Source organism: Amblyomma maculatum, unplaced genomic scaffold (assembly GCF_055883805.1).
Source record: "Amblyomma maculatum isolate TAMU_Amacu unplaced genomic scaffold, ASM5588380v1 scaffold_13, whole genome shotgun sequence".
NCBI classification, from domain to species: Eukaryota; Metazoa; Arthropoda; class Arachnida; order Ixodida; family Ixodidae; genus Amblyomma; species Amblyomma maculatum.
In genome coordinates, this window is record NW_028146738.1 from 3,319,674 (window position 1) to 3,338,767 (window position 19,094).

A 19,094-nucleotide genomic window follows, 5' to 3' on the forward strand; every position below is an offset into this window, starting at 1 on the left:
AGTGCGAAAAGCTCCTTACTGTTGTTTCTGACCACATCACTGACGGGGACGTACTCATAGCACCATCATATAGTCATCTTACACGCGGCATCGCCTTCCCGTCAAGTCTTGTCCGGTTCCACAACGGCTCAGCGACAGTAGTGGCCGCTAATACTTCACGTGAATCCCTCGTGCTCCCAAAAGGAACTTCTCTGCATTGCATGGTGGATGTTCAACCTTTTTCCCTGATGGTGCTAACCGCCCCTCCACCTCAACGTGTTTCGTCAGACGTCTCTTTTTCTGTTCTCGCAAAGACTATTAATCCTAAACTCACGCTGAACCAATGCCAAGAACTGCTGACATTGCTTCGACACCACCAAGCTATTTTTGATGCCACTTCCACACCACTGGGACGGACTAGTGTTGCGCACCATCACATCATTACTGAAAGTAACTCTATCGTTCGCCGACGGCCTTATCGGGTTTCCCTCTCTGAACGAAAAGTAATTGAAGAAAATGTAAATGACATGCTCCATCGCAATATAATTCGTCCCTCAACAAGCTCATGGTCCTCCCCAGTAGTGCTAGTAAAAAAAAGGACGGCTCGGTATGCTTTTGTGTTGATTACCACGCACTCAACAAAATTACCCGCAAAGATGTATATCTGATGCCGCGAATTGATGACGCCCTTGACTCTCTAAAGCTCCGAATATTTCTTGACCTTGGACCTCCGCTCAGGTTATTGGCAAATACCTATGCACGAGGACGACAAAGAAAAAACCGCTTTCGCAACACCCGATGGCCTTTACGAATTTAATGTTATGCCTTTCGGACTTTGTAACGCACCAGCGACATTTGAAAGAATGATCGATACTGTGCTTCATGGCCTAAAATGGAGAACCTGTTTGTGTTACTTGGACGACATTATTATCTTTTCGGCAACCTTTAATGACCATCTCACGCGCCTGAATGAAGTCCTTACCTGTCTTGCTTCGGCAGGCCTTCAGCTCAACACCAAGAAGTGCCACTTTGCAGAGAAGGAAATTAGAATATTGGGACATCTGGTCAGCCATGACGGCATTCGCCCAGATCCTGAAAAAATCATCGCGGTCTTGAACTTTGCTCGTCCACAAAGGACTACAGATTTGCGCAGTTTCCTCGGCCTTGCGTCTTAATTCCGGCGTTTTATAAGGCATTTTGCAACTATTGCTGCACCACTTCATGAGCTACTTAAAGCATGCAGCCATTTCGTGTGGACTGAACAGGGCGAAACTGCTTTTAATGACCTAAAGCACGCCCTCACATCAGATCCTGTTCTTGGCCACTTCAGTGACAGCGCTCCAACTATCCTGCACACTGATGCCAGTGGTCACGGTCTTGGCGCTGTACTTCTGCAGCGTGATGCAACATCGCGTGAGAAAGTGATTGCCTTTGCCAGTCGGACTCTGACTCCAGCTGAGAAAAACTACACCATTATCGAGCAGGAGTGTCTTGCCGTCGTCTGGGCTGTCCAAAAATTTCGCCCTTACCTATACGGTCGGCACTTCACAGTTGTGACCGACCACCATGCTCTTTGCTGGTTGTCTTCACTCAAAAATTTGACAAGCCGAATTGGCCGCTGGATTTTATGCCTGCAAGAATACCATTTCGACGTCACTTATAAATCTGGTCGCCAACACCAAGACGCCGACGCTCTCTCTCGCTGTCCCCTTTCGGAATCAACTTGCTGTTTTTCTTCCCAATGCATTTCCACCTCTGACCAGAGCCGACCATCTCTTTGCCCGACGTATATCACAACCATTTGTTTTGACGACTCTGAGAACAAGCACGCTCTCCACTCACAGCAATTAGCCGATGCCTATTTTCGTCCTATCATCGACCGCCTTATCGGCACTTCCGACCCGCCCAATGCTAGGCTTCGCCGACAGCTTCGCAATTTCAAGCTCGAAGATGGCATCCTACTCCGCTATGTGTATTGCCCTGATGGAACTCGCTGGATCCCAGTCGTGCTGCATGTGCTTCGCCCACGTATACTGGCGGCTCTCCACGATGACGCTACTGCAGGTCACCTTGGTTTTGACAAAACCTACGACCACGTGAGAAAATGATTCTTTTGGCCTGGCTTATCTTCCACCGTTGCCAAATACGTCGCATCCGGCCCTCTGTGCCAACGTCGCAAACAGCTGACTTCTTCGCCCGCTGGCCTTCTACAACCTATTCCTTGTCCCGCCCCGCCATTCGACATAGTCGGCATCAACTTATATGGTCCCCTACCTCTCTCCGATGGGGGTAACCATTGGATTATAACAGCTGTCGACCACCTCACACGCTACGCTGAGACAGCACCTGTACCGACTGGTTCCGCTGAAGAAGTAGCCAATTTCTTTTTGCGATCAATTGTATTGCGTCATGGCGCTCCTCGGGTGCTCCTGAGTGACCGCGATACAGCCTTCTTATCGAAAGTCGTTGCCGAAGTTCTTCACGCATCATCCACCATTCATAAGACAACCTGAAGCTACCATCCCCAGACTAACGGTCTGACTGAGCGATTTCATCGCACCTTGTCAGACATGATATTCATGTACATCACACCAGATCATCAAAATTGGGACACTATTCTACCATTCGTCACATTCGCCTATAACACAGCAGTACAGCGGACTACCGGTTATTCTCCATTTTTCCTCGTTTATGGCCGTCCTCCCACTACAATTCTCGACACTTCCTTCTTCTCTATGCCCGACTACTCCACATCAGTACCTACCCATTTTTTATCTCGTGTGGCCAGATGCCGTCATCTTGCCTGCCTCAACACAGCAGCGTGCCAGGAATACCGCAAGACTCGCTATGATTGTACACATCGAGTGATCTCTTTTCGTCCTGGCGACAAAGTACTGCTCTATACACCATTGCACACCCCTTGCCTTAGTGACAAATTCCATCACCGCTACGTAGGTCCCTATGAGGTCATAAGCCAAACTTCCCCAGTGAAATACAAAGTGACGCCTGTTGATCCCCCAGCTGATCGACGCCAACGTGGAACTGAAATTGTTCATGTGTCTCGCTTGAAACCGTTTGTGCGCCGCGATACATCGCTTAGTTAGGAGCGGCCAGGCTGGCCGCTTCCGACCCCCCGGGCAGATTGTGTGAGCCTTCCGTGAATGTTCTTTAATTTGTACATGCCATGATCTTCCTCTTTCATTTGTACATACCATCATCATCGTCCCGTGGCGCCACCTCCGGCACGCGCCTGGGTTTTGTCATCGGATTAAAACGCTAGACAAGGCATCGCTGGCCTTGCCGTCACGACCTTGCTGTCTCAACCTAGCCTTCTTTCACAAGATATATATATATATATATATATATATTGCAAGGAAGATTATACAGCGCCGACACAAACGATGATGAAGACTGCTGGGTTCCTGGCCGATCAGCTGGCACACGCACTGGAAGCTCGGTCTGTCTTTTTCGGACGAGATTGTGCTTCGCTCTACGATCGTCTTGTGTCACCAGTCACCATCTCCTGTCCTCCGATCAACCCCTAATAAACCCCTCTGCATTTGATGGATGTGCCAGGGTACGACTCTTACACAATTACTGTGGAGCCCCACAGCCGTACGATACCTATGGCGACAAACGAGGTAGGCCAACAGCCAGTGGCAGCCCCTTCACAGTCCCTCTCATGCTCCGGTGCCATTCAGCAGAGAAACCCAGCAGTTTTCAGCGGGCAGGGTGAACAGGACATTGAAGATTGGTTGGCCTCGTACGAGCGGCTGAGTCGTCATAACAACTGGAATGACCGCATGAAGATCAACAACGTCATCTTCTACCTGAGTGACGTTGCTAACTTGTGGTATCGAAATCATGAGGCCGACGTGCCAACTTGGACTAACTTCAAGGCAAAGTTCACGGATGTTTTCGGTCATCCCACAGTGTGGAAACTACGAGCTGAAGAAGCCTTGCGCGTACAAGCTCAGCTTGAAGATGAAACCTTCGCAAGCTACACTGAAGACGTGGATTTATGCAAGCGTGTCGACCCGTCATGGATGAGGCTGCCAAGATAAAGAACATAATGAAGGGCATTGATGCCGATGCATTTCACATGCTGTGGCCAAAAGAGCCTCATCCCGGTGGCCTGAGTATACAACCTTTGTCAAAGTTTCGACGAGTTTCTCAAGCAACGCCTCTGCACTTGTCGCCCTCCCGCACCTGCTGCATCCATCTCTTGCCTGGCTGTGAGCAAAGACCTTTTGGCTCCCATCAAAGATTTTGTTTGAGATGAGGTCACCCGACAGCTAGGGCTTTTGTCTGGCCCACGCCTGTCGTCTACAGCCCAGCTGCTTACCCCTACGATCCGACACACCATTACACAGGAGGTTGCCGGTCCACTTCCCAATTTTGGCCAGCCAGCAACTGTGACACCTATTTTCGACCCTGTTCCACTGCAGCCCGCACTTCGTGCTGCACCATTAAGGTACAGCCCCCCTGTTCTCATGCTGCCTCTACCTTTGCCAGTACAGATTCCTCCCACGTATGCAGAAGTTACTTCCCGCTCTCCACCGCCACAGTCCTTTGCATACGCGCGAACTATGGCACCACCGTCTGTCGCTCCATGGTTCTGACCAACGACTGGTCCTTACAATCCTTGGTGCACAAATGACAACCGGCCTATCCACTATGCCTGCGGTATTCCAGGCCACGTCGCCCACCTGTAACACCATACCCTGCGTTCTGCCCCCACACGCACTATGGCTGAATGCAATTATCAGTACACCTTATGCCCACCTTCGGTGACATCTCTAGTGCAGCCGCACAACTCAACGCGCCGCTAGGACATTCCATTGCACCGCTCACCGTGCCCTTGCCGTCGGCCCTTGTCGCCAATGCGGCGTCGCAGCGTGACACAAGACTAGAAAAAATAGCACCCGCAGTTCCTAAGACACGAACTGTGCACATTTCGCCTACCACAAATCCTCGTCTGTCTGCACCGAACATTCTTGAAGTTTTAGTTGACAGTGTTCATGCACTTGCACTCGTCGATACAGGGGTCACTCTTTCCGCCATATATATATATATGACAACATGAATCTGATGAGGGTACCCCAATACAAGTATCTTGGTGTCCTATTGCAACTGATATGCACTGGAAAGAACAAATTAATATTTGCTCCAAATTAGCCAATGGTTGTCATGTTTTAGTAAGAGCCAGGGACTGCTTTCGTCTTCAAATTTTACGCATCCTGTATTTCACCTTTGTGCACAGTCAGTTGTCCTATAGTCTGGAAACATGGGGTGGTACATATAAAACATACCTAGATCCTGTTTCGCACCTTCAAAAACGAGCCATTCGTATAATAACTTATTCAAATAGTACATACCCCAGTAAGCCACTCTTTCAGCAGCTTCGCATCCTACTGCTATCAATGGCATATAAACTGAAGATAGCTGAAATAGCAAACATTGTAATAAAATCTAACCCCTGCCCCTTAGTTTATTTAGATTACCAAAGAAACAAACAAGATTTGCAAATAACAACCTAACAAATAACAACCACCTTGTTATAATATGTACGGCCGGAGACTCCTACAATATTGTGGGGCCCATGTGTGGAATGAAGTCCCAAATGAAGTTATAACTTTCCGGCATCTTTAAAACACTAATTTCCACGGGAATGTCGGAATGAATAATTTCTGTGTGCCAATTTTAAAGTTTTTCATTACGAAGTCTGGAGTAACATAGTACTTGTTTTGTATTTGCACCCATAACTAGCCGTAAAGGCTATGGGTCCATTCAACCAACTGTTCGTGTAGTTTCTCTGAAAAATATTAAAGAAAAAAACAAATAAAAAAAAATTATTAATTTCACTACATCAATTGAAACGTTAGCTGCAGCCAAAACAATGTGCAGCCACGTTATGTGCTTGTCTTGGTAGCATCAATGCGTGGTAGGCATGCTTGCTATACATGTTATCAGTGCCACTCAGAGCACGAGGATCAACAAGGCGATGATATTGTAAGATTTAGTGTATTACTGGCTTTATTCTGCCTCACACAGTTTAACAATCATTGTTAAATGAAATAGTAACAAATGAGTAAGACAAATGTTTGAACGTTTGCTGTAGTGTGATAGCAAAGCCTTTCTTACAGGCATGTTGAATTTTGAAGATTCTCCGAATTCCCTTTCCTTACCTGGGCCTATAAGAAATTGCCAACACCGCAAAGCTGGCTTTTGCCTTGCTGGCATTCCTAAGTGCAGGCATCAGATCACTTCACACTGCTAAACGTAGGGGCTGCCATTTGTTTTTATTTTAGTTTTCAGATTTTCACCCTGTCCGAGTGCTTTGAAAGTGCCTGGCAGGATAGCCACGTGTCTTTCTCTAACCTTGCTCCATTTGTAGCAGAGCTGTTATCCTCTCCATGGGTGCAAACCACATGCCTATCCATGTGCTGCAGGCAATGCATGCTGTGGAAATATCTGGCCACCTTTGCTCCACAATGATGAGCATTAACTGATGCAACACTGTGCCGGTTCAAAATGTGCCGCCAGAGCTTTCTTAAGCCACAAAACAGAGGCAGCATTTTGTACACAGTCGGTCATCGGTAGCGTGTTGCATGCGAGATACGTGCAAGTCAAGAACATGGTCAGAGCTTGGCCGTTACTTAGGGTCACCGCAGTTTCCTATCAATGAGAAAGTTCAGTCTTTATGGATATAGATGCAAAGCAGTTCACCATATGTGGCTTCTCTCACACTTTTTTTACATTCAGTTCTATGGGAAACCAACCAAGTGGTATCACACTGCTCATATTACAGTAAAACCTTGTTAATCCGTAGTTGGCCGGAACTCAGAAAAAGTGTGTACTAAACGGTGCTATGGCTTAACAGGAGTAGCGTCAAATTATCCACTTACCAGCCAAAAAACAAGTGGAAACAGGCAGTAGGTTTAAAAAAAAATGCAGCTTTTATTTTGCACTGCAAAGTGGTAATCTTAGTCTGATGCTGCGGTGCTCCAGCAGCGACAACAGCAGTTATACATTCAACCTTCCATTGCAATCACACGACGATTACTGCCGAGCAATCCAAAGGTTCAAACATGGATAATGCTATGGCTAGGACAGGCAGGCACACAAGCTGCGCGAACAACCGAAGTGCGGAGCGAATCAAGCGAGCACCACCTGCTAACGCGGCCGTTGCCTTACTGCGTATTATGCAGGAGTAACCTGTATGTTTCAGGTTAAAGAACACACCACACCTTTCAGCACAGTTTCAGTGTCGCATTATAAGCATGAAGTCCCTACATCACAACCAGAAAATCACAGGTGATTATTGGGCTGTGGATCTGCTGGCAGTGCTTTTCCTATAAGCATCAGGCAGACTACTATTATGAACCTTCAGCGGATACTGGAAAATCGTGATCAATTTCGCTTAATGTAATGAGAAGAGGAAATAACTGCATGAGTGTGAATGAAAGTGTCCCAGGTGCAACCCTATCGCATGGCGCCGGCGCGATCTCCTGACACCTCGATCAGCGATGGCGCCCCTGGCAGCCGCTCTTGTCTTGGGCGGCAGTTTCATGACCGTTAGAGTATTGAAGGACTCTGCCGTGGCACACTACTGCGTGTGGCCAGTGCATACGTGCTCACTTGTCCCGATGCAACAGGTCTATATACTGACTTCCAGCATGTGCGCCATCTATGGAGTCAAGGGGATCTGGGTATGAGCAGTGGAACGTGCGGTGGCAGATGATAACTGATTGCTGTACATTTAAACTTTCTGTGATGAAGGTTGACGGTGGACATAATGAAGATGCCATCCATTAACACAAGATTGTGGGCCCTCCTGTAACAGGGTTACTGACACTGCTTTCACTTCTTTGGTCCAAAAGGGAGATAAGATTGGCAGGACCCTCTTTAACAACATGGGCTGGAAGGTCACATTGCTTATTTATGCGACATTGATGTTGGTGTAAGTGAGAAGGGGAGAAAGCAGGTGGATACTGATTCATCCCAACAGAGTAAAGTGACGCCTAACATGGAAAAATGAGGGAACGTGTGCAACGAAGCTGAATGCGTGTGACACATGGACGCATGTTCGTGCATCAGGCATCGCTCGGACAAATACCAGGGGTTATACCCTCGAGAAACATGCAAGTTATTATGGGCAGTGCACTCTACATCTCAAAAAAAATTTACACTGCACAGTGCTAAATGAGAGAGCAGAGTGCCCTTGCAGATAAGAAATTGGCAACTATATAAAATATTTAAAAAGAAATATGTGCACTTGCAGGTCTAAAGTTCAGAATACTGCTTTCTAATATAGCAGAACACAAAAAAATGACTAAAGTTTGATATCGTCCCATTAATCGGAGACTGCATATCAATAAACATCAGATACAACTGAAAATGGCTTCGGCACAGTGCCAGAACAAAGCCTAATTTGAAAGTTGCATACATATTTACATCATGTTTTTGTTATGTGATGCCTTGCTTGTAGCTATCTTAAAACAATTACTCAAATAAAGATACCTACAAAACACGTATGTCAACCTGTATGCATATCATTTACACAATACGTTCTGTGACGAAGAAATCACTGCCCGCAAAGCTACAGACGGCTCTCGAAGTTTATTCTGCGAACGTACTCTCACTCGAGTGCACTTATGTTATATTGTTTAACAAATTCAGAGTGCACTTTTCGTGAGAGACACTCCCCACAAGTGCACTTTAGTTTACGGGCTTAAATGGGCTATTACTAAACATGACTGGAACCAGCATTTCGAAAAGCATCAGCTCTCAGTGAAACTAAAATCCCCACAACCATAAATATGTAGCCTATTCTGAATTTCAAAATGCCACACGCAATACTTCTATGTGCTCCTCTGATCACTTTTTCAGTTGCACGATATTCATTTTTGAATTTTTAAACATTATTTTTTTTCCTATATTCAGCTTCAAACCTTTGTAATCCACTTCCTTTTTTCATATTTTACACCTTGGTACTACCCAAGCTGTGTTTGATTAGCTACTTTTCTTCTTTTCGCTCTTCTTGTGCGAGTACTTACAACGTATTCTCTTCTCATTCACCTTTCATACTTTTCTTTTGCATACCCCTCCCAAAATATCTCACGTGCATCAGGTTAGCAGTTAAGGTAAAAATGAAGTAACTAAGCCATGTGCAGACCAGTTCAAAATTAAACCCCTACCTGGTGGTATTGTAAGACCAGTTGAACCACATCGTAGCTGGCCACTGCAGTCCATCTGGTATATGGGCCCTTCGTAAAGGTTCTTCACCACCTTCCTGTACACATCACTGAGCACAAATGTTGCTTTTTCATCACACAGGGGTGCCTGTTGTGCCGTAAGATACCAGTCATGACTCTCCTCCTCATCCGAGATGAGCAACGACAGCTGAAGCTCCAGCTGCGATGGTGTTCTGCACAAGCAACAAGAAATCACAGCACAAAATTGAGTGAGAAGCAATGTCAAACCGGTCAGCCAAACTGTCAGCCTTTCTAGGGACACCAAAGAAAGACTGAAGCTGCAGCTGACAAACAGATTGCTGTCATAGAAAGCAGTGATGAGTTAAGCTAGGTAATGTGAAAAAAGAGAGACAGTGGCATCACCTGCCAAAACCACTTTTTACAAGAAACTAAGATCACATTACTGCAGTTTTTTTCATTCCAGATCTCTGATGCAAGGTCACTGCATCATTTCCAAATGATGATAGGGATCACAAGCTTGGATCCCGTGGCAGAAAAGAAAAAAAAGTGTTCAAATTTTAAGCATAATTTAAGAAGGAAAGAAGCCAACAGTCGGCGAGGCCAAGGAAAGCATTGGGAATTGTACTTTGTCTTTCTATTTTTTAATTTTTACTTGGGTAATCACAGAAATAACGCATCCTCCAAATAACGCGTCCGGTGCTCGGACGCGATATTCGGAGGTCGAGGGTTCGGTTCCAAACATCGGCACATTGTTTCTTCTTCTACTTTCAGTTTAATTATCTTTCCCCTAAACAGATTCCATTACTAATTTCTGTGATTACCCAAGTAAAAATTAAAAAATAGAAAGATATAAAGTACAATCCCCAATGCTTTCCTTGGCCTCGCCGACTGTTGGCTTCTTTCCTTCATGTATTATAACGAACACCCTCATTTCCCCTTCATTTATATGCTTGTAGCTTACGGGTGTGTCTGTTCTAGCAGTCTTGAAGCCATTGGTAGCATAAGAGCGTTCTAGCACAGCTTTCGCCCTCGCTCTTGATCACGTTCTACGTGACACTGGCGGTAACACAGGACGTTCCACGTCCGCCGCTATGGTTGAGGGTGGCGCTGGTGAACACTCTCAAGGTCCGTACATAGACAACATTAATAATCAAGAAAGTAGCAGGGGGGACATAGACCGATGTAGCTCACTTGGAAGAGCACCGGACGCGATATTCAGAGGTTGTGGGTTCGGTTCCCACCATCGGCACGTTTTTTCTTCTACTTTCAGTTTAATTATCTTTCCCTTAAACAGATTCCATTACTAATTTCTTTGATTACCCAAGCATAATTTAAGTTACACAAAACTCTATAACATCAATTTCTTTTTTTTTATTTTGCCATGAGTACAAAACAAATTTGGCGAGCTGCCCTGAATGCCAAAATAATAACTGTCAAGAAAACAACCGACCATAATTAATACTCATTTTCAACAGCACAAGAGGCACCTGTACACATGGATTTCACCAGACGGTCTGATCAGGAATCAGACTGATTATATTCTTTGCAGGCAGAGATGGAGAACTGCTACACAAGCAGTAAAAACAAGGCCTGGGGCCGATTGTGGCACCGATCATCAGCTTCTTGTTGCCAAATTTAAGCTTCGATTGAGGAAAACACAGAAAACTAGAAGGCCTTTCAGGCATGATCTGGATCAAATTTCATCAGAATATGCTGTGGAAGTGAGGAATCGATTTCAAGAATTAGATCTAGAAGACAGAGAGCCTGAAGAGATGTGGACTGATGTTTGTGATATAATACAAGAAGTTGCTACTAAGGTAGTTCCAAAGCAAACGAAATGCAAGAAAGCAAACTGGCTATCTGAAGAGGCTTAGCAAATAGCTGAGGAAAGGAGGATGGCAAAAGTTATGGAGCAAAGAGAAAGATACAAGGTTCTCAATGCAGATTTTCAGAAAATAGCAAGAAGAAATAAGAATGCCTTCTTGAACATACAGTGCCAAGCAGTTGAAAACAACAACCAATTGAGGAACACAAGAGCTCTGTATAAGACAATCAAAGATATCAAAGGAAGCTTCTGCGCTAAGCTGGGCGTGATAATGGAAAAACAAGGCAGGGACCTCACTGAAGCCTCAGAGATAAAGAAAAGGTGGCAGGAATACACAGAAGAACTGTACAAGAAGGACTCGGACGTGCAAACACAACATAAGACGGTTGTGATTACTGATCTCGAGCTGGGCATCCTGAAGAGTGAAGTTTAATGGGCCTTAGCCAGCCTTGCTAAGAATAAAGCTAGCGGAATTGATGGCATTCCAGCTGAGTTGCTTCAAAACCTCAACCATGACGACGCTGTTAACATTCTGTATACATTATGTCAACAAATTTGGAGAACCCTGCAGTGGCCACATAATTGGAGGTCAGTTTACATCCCCATTCCAAAGAAAGGCAGTGCCAATGATTGTTCCAACTACTGCACGATCGCGCTTATTTCGCATGCTAGCAAGGTGATGTTGAAAATCCTCCAAGGTAGGCTGCAGCAGTATGTGGATCGCAAGCTTCCGGACATGCAAGCTGAGTTTCGCAAGGGCAGAGGAACTAGAAACCACATTGCCAACCTTAGCTGGATCATGGATAAAGCAAGAGAGTTCCAGAAACCCATCTACTTCTGCTTTATTGATTATGCGAAATCGTTTGACTGCGTAGATCACAGCAGATTGTGGCAAGCTCTCCAAGAGATGGGAGTTCCAATTCACCTCATCTGTCTCCTCAGGAACCTATATGAAGGGCAAGGGGCCACAGTCAGAACTGGGCATGGTCTTACTGATTGGTTTCCGATTGAGAAAGGAGTGAGAGAAGGCTGCATACTGTCGCCCTGCCTATTTAACCTATATGCCGAGTGCATCATGAGGAAGGCCAGTCTGGACAAGTCTTCAGCTGGAGTGAAGACTACTGGGAAACGTATCAACAACCTTAGATATGCGGATGATACCACTTCAATGGCAGAAAGTGAAGTGGAACTCAAGAGACTTCTGATGCGCGTACAAGAATACAGTGAGAAGTTTGGGCTTAAACTGCACATTAAAAAGACAAAGATTATGGCGCCTTGCTCTATCAAGTAATGGAGCATCAAGGGAGAAGAAGTGGAAGCTGCGATAGATTTTCTCTTGGGCTCCAAGATTACCCTGGAAGGAGACTGCAGCCATGAAATTAGGAGACGCCTGCTTCTGGGAAAGAGAGCCATGGCTAGCCTTGACCACCCAATAATGAGCGTAGACGTTACACTGCCAACCAAGATCCGTATAACTCATGCTATGGTCTTTCCAGTTGTGATGTATGGATGCGAGAGTTGAACTGTGAAGAAGGTTGACCGCTGAAGAATTGACGCGTTTGAAGTGTGGTGCTGGCAGAGACTCTTGCGAGTTCTTTGGACGGCCAGAAGATCAAATCAGTTGATATCGTCGACCATAAACCCTGACTGCTCATTGGAGCGTCAAATTCTAATGTTAAAGCTCAGCTACTTTGGTCATCTGATGAGAAAAGAGGAATCGCTGGAGAAAGATTTGATTTTGGGAAAGGTTGAGGGTCACCAGAAAAGGGGTAGGCAGCAAACACGATGGTTAGATGGCATCTTCGAGGCGTTGCAGATGAAGTTATGTCATGTTAGGAAGATAGAGACCGGAAAGCGTGGCGTGATATGGTCCATAGGGTCACTAAGAGTCGGACAAGACAGAATGACTGAACTCCACTGATAACAAGAGCCTTGATGCTGTGCAAAAGCAGAAAGCTCTTTAAAAAAATAACAGCGCGAACAATGGGGATGAAGGCTAGAGAAACACAGGACAAGCATCCCCGTTGTTCGCTTATTTTTAAATATATCACTAACTCGCCCGCCTATCTATTGTGCAGAATGATCACCACGAGCATGAGCAGCAGAAATATTCTTTTTAAAAGTGTCCTTATCTCCGTTCTCAGCCATGTCTGGACACTGCAAACTAATATGCATTTAACATGGTCGCAGATATTAAATATATTTGCCAGTGCTTGGCAGAACAATGGCAGTGAAAGCTGGATCAGTTTGGAAATTGAGCACCGGTACAAGAGCTGTTATAATGCGTGCATCATTGTAACAGCACCACATGGCATGCAACTGAATAGCTCGTGTACTGTACATAGTGGATTACAAGTAAGCCTATATACTGTATATGAAAAGCCCTAAAAACATGACAGCTCACACAAAGTCAGGCCAAACTCTCCTCCTCTCTTATTTACTCTTAGCATGCCTTGAACAATGTCATCATCCTCATCATCAGTCGGAATATACCAAGTGCAGGGACACTTGGTATATACCACAGCAGCGGACATGGAATGTTATGCGTTAGCATGATTGTCACATAGAAGGTCAACTAGCGGGAATGGGAGCTTGTAATAACTGTCTTGTACAACCTATGATAATGTCCTCATTAAGCTAACCAGCAAACAAAATGCACAATAACTAAAGATCTCTCATGTGCTCTTTTGCATCAATTACAGCAACTGAGGTAATGATTCTTCCCACATTTCCGGAAGTAGAATTGCACCTAAAATGATTATGAGGAAACCGAGCACATCACATCAACAATTACGGGTCATTAGAATTACAAGCCGACACATCTTATAGCATTTGATTTTACTGGTGTGCAAAAAAACACTGGAAGAACAATGTCTACCTGTTCTAAATGCAAAATCACTTCTCCTGTAGAGCCTTGCATGGGTGTTTCTTATATGAACTGAAGTTACAGGCAATTTTCAAAGATAAGAACTGCAGGCATACAGAGTAAAGAACCTTAAATCTCCTCACCTGTAAAAGAGCTCTATGCACGTTACACTGCGCTAGAAAAACAGCTACTTTTTAAATTTAGGCACATCTCAACAGAAAGGTTCTTCAGAAGATCACTCTTAGGCAAGTCTGCGTTCACATCTCCACTGTATGGATTTTGAAAACAAAGAAACAGATAAGGTGTTTAGCTCCAGTCCTCGTGACTTCAATACTTTTCTTGAGATGCCCGTATGTGGCATTCATATATACAGCGAGGTTGACTTCAGACATGGTAGTTGTGCAAAAGAACACACACAAGACTGGGTACAGGATGAGTGCGAGCACGACAAATTTTCCCTCCCTGTCGGCATTCATCAGATGTAGGTCTTACTTCCTGAAGAAATGAACCACAGCTACCATTCGTGTTGCATCCTTGCCAAAGAAGGCTTGACAACAGGTCTCGACAGAGCATCTATGCCTTAATGGCCCCTCTGCTGGTTTTCGATATCTATTTTTGTAGGCACTTTTTGATTCACCTCCTTGACTCAAGAAGGCACAAATGTGAAAAAAAAATTAAAAAAATTCCAAGTTTATGCTTCAGAACTACTGCTCCTGTGGTTTATTTGTGTCAGGTTGCCTTGACACAGTTGTTATTGTACTAATGTCACAAAACATTTTTATTCTCCAACCATGCTCTAAACTGCATTTCTGCACTTAAAAAAAAAAAGCATTGGGCTTCTAAGTGCTTTCAGGCAAAAGACTTATTTGCGCCCCCCTTTCTGTACAAAGGTTCTTAAAGGAAATTCACAGTCTTTCTGCGAAGCAAAATTTCTCTTCACCAGCGCACAAAACACTACATGCAAGAAATTAAGCAGAACAGCGAGCCAGGAGAACACTGGTTTATCTGTCTACTGCATGCAGACATGAAGAAAGCACTAGGCAATAATATGCAATTCAGAAGCATCAAATATTAAACTAAGCATGATGCAAGGGAGTTATGGCAACCCAGAATACATGTGTGCTCAGAATGTGTTGTTGATTTGCATGCAGTGAGATGGATACAAAGGTGTCTGGCTCACGTTCGGACAATAATTTTTTTTTTTGTTCTTGCAATGCAAACATGTTTGCATCTGTTTCAATGCAAAGCTAGCTTGAACAGTTTTGCGCATATGTAATAACGTTTTTCAGTCACTGCGACTCGCCGCGACGAAGTGGATCACTTGAAACACGCGGGCGAGCCGCACATACACGAAGAAATATTTGGAACATTGAACGGATTACACTCTTAACCCCTAAACTTGTCATCATTCCAAACTGGCACGTGCCTCCAAGAAAGAACAAACGCCCGCCAGTTTATGCAATGGAATTAGACCTAATTAAGCTAATCACCGCTGCAGTTTGGCAGAACATCAGACGACAGTCATGAAGATGCACGCGATCGGGCCACACAAGTCTGATCATGCATTCAGCAAATCGTCGAAGTGTCCAGAACAGCATCATGTTATAGAAAGATATTCATGGCTGAAAACCGTACCACATGAATGAACATAGCCATCAACAGTAAAGCGACCTGTGCTGCATAAGCGCGAACTGGGCCGAGTGCTTCGACCGACTATCGGCAGCCACGAGACGTACCCGACATAGCGCCAGCATGCGAACGCGATGGTGTGCGCGAATGTAGGTAGTCATCAGGAAAAAAAAAAAACAAAAAAACAACGCTAGACCGTAAGACAACTTACGTAACAACGAATTCATTACAGCACGCAGCTTGCGGGAAGCAACAACTCATGACTTGCACAACTGCCGTCATTTTCGTTGTGACACGTAGATGGAATGCGCAAACGTGCACACGTAGCGCAGCACCTTTCGCGCGCAAGGTGCACGCGCAACACGCTGAGGAATGCCTGAGGTAACCGTCCTTGGAACAATGCGTATGACGTAATGATCACGGCAACAAAACGACAAGCAAGAAAACAGTCACCACCACTGCAAGACGCAAGACATATGCTGTAAACGCTGGTTTTGGTTTCGAAGGCAGCCAGACCATGGCCAGACAGCAGATTGCCAACGTTCGGTGACACAAATTTCACAGCATCCTACACACGCCGTACTGAATAATAATCACGGAGGAAACTTCCTTCCTCCATGATAATGATCCTACACCGGGGTGCGAAAGATACTGTAGTAGAGATTCATGGACATTCCGTTTCCAGCCCAAATGAAGGCAGATTGTCATCGTCGCCATCACGCGACGTCAGTTCCTTCGTTCTCGGTTGCCGTGGCAACAGCTAGGCGTTCCAAAATGCATATGGCGTCACGCATGTTCGTCGTCTGCCTCGGACTGGAGGAATGGGGTTCATTTGGCGTCGGCGTACCAGCAACGATGAACGACACGCACACGATGCACAACGCAGCAAACAGCGTGCTTGCAGCTGTTGATGGGTATCACAAGGTGAGTATGTTACTAAAGCGCGTGCTTTTCGGCTCTAACCAAGTTCTTGTGTAAGCGAGATTTGAGAAATGCCAGTCTCTTACGCTGACAACATAAATACATGTGGGAATAACCAACTAGTGTGCGTTACGACCTTTCTAAATCAATAACTCTGGTGGCAAACATTGCCCCGTTTCTGGGCCAGCCGCTGTCAAGGGTTTATCGCTCGATCGGCGTTGTCGCGGCGTTGTAAACAAGGCTGCTGGGATATAATGCGAGATGAACATGCAATTTCGAGAAATGCACAGAACTTTGAGGCGCAGTTGTTTCAGCCTTTCGTGACGCGACTATGTGTGCAACGGATTACTGCTGCGACACTGGCGCCTAATTTAATTCATATGTGCGTTCCAAATTGTGGATCAGCTGCAGTGCATTGTTGCGGAGAGTTCTATGGAGAACGCGGAAGCGTTTACCGCAAATAATGTCATTTAAAGACAGCGACTGGAAATGACTGTGCTCTGTATTAATTGTACCGCTGCTTGATAGTAGCACTGAAGTAAATATGTATAGCGCAAAAACAATACTGCTATAACAATTCATTTATTTCACCATATATATGATAGGAGCTCCTGAGTAAAAATCTTGTATGGAACTCAAAATGGTGCATTGCAGATAATGACTGCATGTGTTGTGCGCATGTTAATTGGGCTAAATGATCGCTGTTAACTGGGGCACTGATGTTGGTTAGAAGTTTCCGAAACGGTTTCTTGTATGGAAGCCCTCCAATGAATGCAGTAATTCATCCTAAATTACATTGTGCCTTGCTCAGAACAGCTGTTACAGTCCATGAGATGGTAATGGTGTTGGTGACAAGACTGATCAGCCTGCTCAAGAAAACGGTGTGACACCAATGACAACAGTGACTCATTCTATTTTAGTGCTTTTAGGCATTGTACATTCCCCATTGTTCTGAACCCCAAGGCATGCTGCTAAGCTTGTTGCATAGGGCACTCAGCTACTATAGGGCAGGGGACCTGGGTTTGATCCTGGCCAAATGCAGTGCGAACCTGTATTTATGATATTAGTGCACATGAAAGAACCTCAGTTGGTTGAAATTATTCGGAGCACTTCACTGCGGCGTGGCCCTCATAGCTTGGGTCGCTAAGGGCAATAACTAAGCCCCATAATCGGGCCAACTCGTTGCCAGCTTTATGGGTATCTCACCGGAAGGTCTACTGTGGACACCTTCAGTAGGGACATTACTAGTACTATACTATACTATACCCAGTACTATACTAGTACTATACACATACAGCAGAGCCTCACTTATAAATTTTGAAGAAAATACTCATGAAAGGCCCCTATCAGAAAACAAATGAGTAAAGCTTATGTACTGTGGAAATCCTACTATACATCATCATTTTGCTAGCATGTTAGCACTCATGGGACAAGAATGCGCAGCTGGTAGTTACAAGTTGTCGAATATTATATAACATTGGTATCGTTGCTGTAAAATTTGATCAGGCAGGAAGGCAAGTGCAGCTATACATTGTGCCTCATCACATTTTTATATCAGGTACTTTTTTGTTATATGGTGTACAGCTCCAGCAGTGCAGGCCAGAGCAGGTGGAAACACACTGATCGAGTGTTTTATTCAGTCAGGTTTCACCGAAGGGGACATTTTGGAAAAGGGTGCAAGTTAGAGAATTTGTGGGCCCTGCTCTGCCACACTATCAATGTGTGTGGCTGCTCAAGTTAGTGATGAAGCATACTGAACCAAGAGTGCAGGACAAATCGCAAAGGTAGGAAGACTGCTATCAACAAAGTGCATATGTTTCTGGAGCATGATTAAATGCATATGAAATGAGCAAACACAAAAATAAAACAAAATCAAGACCAAGAGTGCAACAGAGACCTGTCTTTTATGTATCAAGCTGGGCATAGTTCTGGTAAAAGAAAGGAATTGAAGGTTTGGTAATGCAAGATGCCCTTTGCATTGCCCTCAACAGCGACCTGTTTCAACAATGTGATGTACGCTGAGGTACTACTTCAATTCATGGACATGAAAAATTTCCTGGGTATGCATTATTACATATGAAGACTGAGGTGGTATCATGTATTAACAAGTGTTTGGTTTCTTTGTTGTGCCACGAGATTGATTATCTTTATTCATGATTGGCAAGTGTCTGTGTTTTACTCTCGGTATTCATCAGTTTTTTTTTTTTGTGAATTTCTTCTTTGCTATGCATTTAGTGTGCTCACATGGTAAATGGCTTTGGTTAGTATCATTTGGCACCAGGTGCATTGCCTCAGATGCTTTGGCTAAGCGAGTGACTTTGTTTAGCCTTCCTTACTTGCCTAACCTTGACCGGCTGACAAGCAGGAATGTGTGCAGAACTGTTGACATGTCAGGATTGGCTGCGTGTTATTCTCTCGACTTGTTTTATTTTCGTCTGTGTTGTGTGCCCATTGCAACGGTAGCCTTTAGCATGAGCAGTATTTCCGATGCAGTATTACTGATGTTCACAGTGCTTAGCCAGAATTTAAAGCATACAGGAAAGTGAAGGAAGAAAGCTGTCCATCAGCAGTGCGGTAGATGCATCTCATGTCCTTATCAACAATCTGATACTGTGCATCAAGGGCTTGCAAAAAAGTCTTATGGAAGTCTTGAAAG

General features: G+C 44.8%; 1 protein-coding gene across 2 annotated transcripts in view; it reads right to left on the reverse strand.

The window, feature by feature from the left end:
• LOC146172109 (uncharacterized) overlaps window positions 1-19,094 on the reverse strand; it is a 224,921-nt gene that overhangs the window by 39,332 nt on the left and 166,495 nt on the right. For both annotated transcript variants that reach the window (XR_014702432.1, XM_084585729.1), the window contains exon 4: window positions 9,180-9,409. Coding sequence is in view for 1 of the 2 variants with exons in the window: in XM_084585729.1 (XP_084441855.1) it covers window positions 9,180-9,409 (230 nt within the window). In the remaining variant the exon portion in view is untranslated. The remainder of the gene's footprint in view (window positions 1-9,179; window positions 9,410-19,094) is intronic.